Source organism: Alligator sinensis, unplaced genomic scaffold (assembly GCF_000455745.1).
Source record: "Alligator sinensis unplaced genomic scaffold, ASM45574v1 scaffold400_1, whole genome shotgun sequence".
NCBI lineage: Eukaryota > Metazoa > Chordata > Crocodylia > Alligatoridae > Alligator > Alligator sinensis.
Window position 1 is genome coordinate 1558059 of NW_005841897.1, and position 4253 is coordinate 1562311.

Here is a 4253-nt window from a genome sequence, read left to right on the forward strand (position 1 = left end):
TGGGGGAGCAAGCAGGGGCTGGCAGGGGTCCCCCCATGGTCCCCTCCCCTGCCCCTAGTACTTACCAGCTTGGAGTCAGCTGCAGCTCCCTCCTGCAGCCACCGAGGACTGCCTGAATCATCAAAGCTCTCTGAATCTTTTCCAAAGATTCAGAGAGCTTTGAATTGATTCGGACCTTTAAATTGGTCCCCTGTTTCAATTCGGATTCGGAGATTCAGCCACTGAATTGGGCCGAATCTCCTCTGAATTGAATCACTATTCAAAGCTTCGCACAGTCCTACGGGATATTACTCATAGAGGTAATTTCATAGATTTCATAGACATTTGGGCTGGAAGGGACCCCGGAGGATCATCCAGTCCAGCCCCCTTCCCCAGGGGCAGGAAGTCAGCAGGGATCATAGGATCCCAGCAAGATAAGCATCCAAATGTGTCTTGACGGTGTTCAAAGTAGGTGCTTGAACCGCCTCCGGTGGCAGTCTATTCCAAACCTTGGGGCCTCGGACAGTAAAGAAGTTCTTCCTTATGTCCAGCCTGAATCGGTCGCGGCTGAGTTTGTGACCATTCGATCTTGTCATCCCTTGGGGCGCTCTGGTGAACAGATGTTCCCCCAGATCCTGATGAGCACCCCTGATACACTTATAGGTGGCCACCAGATCACCCCCGAGCCTGCGCTTTTTCAGGCTGAAGAGTCCCATGGCTCTCAGCCTCTCGTCATAAGGTCTGTTTTCTTGACCCCTGATCATGCACATGGCTCTCCTCTGCACCCTCTCAAGCTTCTCCACATCCTTTTTTGAATTGTGGAGCCCAAAACTGGACGCAGTACTCCAGCTGCGGCCTCACCAAGGCCGAGAACAACGGGAGAATGACGTCCTGGGATTTATTTGAGAAGCATCTATGGATGCAAGCCAGCATTTTGCTCGCTTTACTAGCCGCAGCATCACACTGAAGGCTCATGTTCATCTTGTGGTCAATCGTGTATAGTTAATGTATAGTTAACCTCTCACTTTCTTTTCCAGTGGGAACATCTTGGCTTTACGCCCACTTTATGGAAATGGGGGACTCCTCCCTAGCTTGCTCCTGCAGCCATGCAGATGAGGGCAAGCGAAACTCAGGGGCATCCGAACCCCAAGCCTCCAGGTGTGGGCCTGTACGTAGGATGCCTGCCAAATGATTTGAAAGCATCTGAAGCTCCAGGTGGGGGCGGAGGATATTTATCAGTAGTAAGGCCACATATGGTTCTTGAATGACTCATGGATTTGGAATTGGTTTGGCTTGGAACATGAAAAATGTTACTTAAAAAAAAGAAGAAGGTTTGGGCTGAATGGGGCTCTATGGAGAGTCCTGCCCTCACTCTGCCAAATGGGGAATTCCTTCTTTATTGCATCACCAAGATCCTCCCATCAATCAGTTGCTGGTCACATACTGAGATTAAAAGAATCTAATGAAACTCTAAACCCAGGGCATATTGAAAAATCCCAAGGGCTCTCTTTAAATCCCCACCTACCTACCTAGGCCAACTGCAATTCTGCAGGGGGGCGCAGCATGCAATGGCCTCTGGCACCTAAGTAGGTTGATGTGGGAGATAGTAAGGTGAAGTTGACAAAGACATGCTCTCCTCTGGATCAGCATAATTCCCCAGGGCCCTTTTTATATATTACATTTATACAGCAATTAATATGCTAATCATGGCATAAAAATGGTAAAGGTACTACATGTGCACCCACTTTAAGGTGCCATAAAATGACAAACCTGCACTAAATGTGCTACATATAATGTAACACATTTTTAGGGCTGGTTTGTATGGCATCTTAAATTGAATGTGTAGCAGGTTGGGGCAGGGGCTGACACTCAGCTGACTTTGTCAGCTTCAGCCAGGGACCACACTGGGGTCTCAAACCAGGCCCAATGCAGCCTGGAATCTGTGGGCGACCAGCTTTCAATCTGCCAGTGCAGAGAAGCCTGGGATAATGATGTAGAAAGAGTGCAACTGGTAGCTGATCCCAATCCCAGAATCATGCCTCCTGCCATGCACGTGTGGCATAATATAATTGTTGGGATTGGGGATCAGATCCCAGGGCAACTTTAAATTAGTATGTGACAGGAGCCTAAGAAAAGGAATATCCATCTGATTTGAGGGGTAGCTCAGAGGTTTCCTACCAGCACGCCATGAAGGGTTGGCTGCCGGGTCACAGCACGAGCTTTAACCACTGCTAGCAACAGTTCTATGCCCAGGCCGCACCCATGCCCTGATGACTGGCTGGGCGAAAATATCCTCCGCTTGGCCAATGACTGTGACTTTAGCTTTTGAAATTGGACCGTGGTAACTGTGGCTAGTCACTTCCCTATCAGCGAGACTGTTGTAACCACTAATGTCTGGCTTGCCCCCTACTTGTATCCTCTGCAGCTAGATAGCTAACATTAGCCAGCTAGTGATGTGTACGTATGATTTTTAGCCATTGTCTCCCTCCATGTAAAAAATAAATTTAAATATGTAAATTAGATTGTTTCTATACCCGGTTCGCCAGTATTCTTTGAGTGAGTTTGCTGGTCTGCAGTATAAAAAAGGCTGGGAACCACTGGGGTAGGTGACATTCAAAGCTGATTCAGCAGTGACTCGACTCAAGCAATACTAATACTCTGCATGTCTGACATGGCTTTGAACCAAGGAAGTGAATCATTAGCCAGGATTCACCACCTTGGACTTCTATGATTGTCAGGAGCACCCCCAGTTTTGACCCACCTATTCTCAAGCAGACTAAGAGTAGTGAGGTGCAGACGAGGGCTCATACCTTTTAAGCCTTTCTTCGGTTTTGTAGCCTAAGGAAAAAAATAAATTTTGACTTGTTACAAAAATAAAAAGCACTGAAAGCAAGACACATCCAACAGGACTTTTCCTGCATGATGATCATAGGGCTGGAAGGGGCCTCAAGAAGCCATTTAGTTCAACCCCATGCTAAAGGCAGGATCATCCCCAACTAAACCAGCCCAGCCAAGGGTCTGCGCAACTTGCTCTTGAAAATTTCCAGGGATGGAGTTTCCACAGCTTCTCTAGGCAGCCGGTTCTAATGCTTGACCACTTTCACAGTCAGAAAGTTCTTCCTAATCTCCAACCTAAATTTCTCCTGCTGCAGCTTGACACCATGCTCCTAGTCCTGTCCCCTACAGCCATGGAGAACAGTTTATTCCCATCCTTTTTATAATTATCCTTCAGTTTTTGAAGACTGCTATCAACTCCGCCACCCCCGCCCCAGTCTTCTCTTCTTCAAGCTAAATAATCCTGGCTCTTCCAGCCTTTCCTTATAAGTCATGTTACCCAGGTCTGTAATCACTTAGTTTTGTTGCCCTCCACTGAACTCTTTCCAATTTGTCCACATCGTTCTCCAAGTGTGGGGCCCAAACCTGGACACAGTACTCCAGGGGAGGCCTAACCAGTGCTGATCAGAGCAGCAGAATCACTGCCCTGTTAATTCTCTGTATTGTAGAACCACGTTAGATAACTCAGTCTAGGCAAGCCAGCCCAGATGCAACATTATTGTTATTGTCATTATTTAGATGCATGTCCCACACTATCCAGAAAGCCTCAGGGTGGCTTACGATACCAGGTATGACACGTCCACCATGATCCCTGTTGTTTATTGATGAAGCGAAAGTCAGATTTTCTTGTACAATCCCGACACAATATGGGAAAGCTTCCCAGGCCAATTGGGACATGATGCATGAAACAATAGAATTTATCCTGCGTACTCCTGAAGATTACCATAAGTAACTGTAGCAAGCACAGTCCCTTCTCGGTGCTAACTAGACAGCTAGGATTTGCAAAAGTCTAGTGGTGCATTCAATCATCGCTGCCTTAGGACAGTGGTTCCCAACCTTTTTTATACTGTGGATTGGCAAACTGTGGACTGGAAGTGACTGTGGACCGGCAAACTGCGTACCGACAGCCAACCCTTTGTGGCCCGGTATTGTGCCATGGCCCGGTGGTTGGGAACCTCTGCCTTAGGGCATCACAGCAATGAAGTCTGCCTGTTTCTGTTTCTAGTTTTCATAACTCTTTTCTACCCGTTGCCCCTTCACGTCACACTCACCATCTCACGGCTTGCAGGGGTCCTTTCTTCCGTGGGCTTCTGCTCTCAGTCATTCAGTCTCCACCTCCAGATACGGTTTAACAATGTAATCCTGCGACCCAATCGATTCAAGCCCGGTCTAACGAAAGAGAGAGCAAGATTTCCTGCTTCAACCTCCACATTCAGCAG

The 4253-nt window shown here is 47.6% G+C and overlaps 1 protein-coding gene across 1 annotated transcript in view; it reads right to left on the reverse strand.

Annotated features, from left to right (window-relative positions):
- FBF1 (Fas binding factor 1) overlaps positions 1-4253 on the reverse strand; it is a 29762-nt gene that overhangs the window by 24496 nt on the left and 1013 nt on the right. The window contains exons 2-3 of the mRNA XM_025197500.1: positions 4086-4203; positions 2790-2817 (exon numbers count right to left, since the gene is read on the reverse strand). Of these exons, the coding sequence (XP_025053285.1) occupies positions 2790-2817; positions 4086-4088 (31 nt within the window). The 5' untranslated portion in view covers positions 4089-4203. The remainder of the gene's footprint in view (positions 1-2789; positions 2818-4085; positions 4204-4253) is intronic.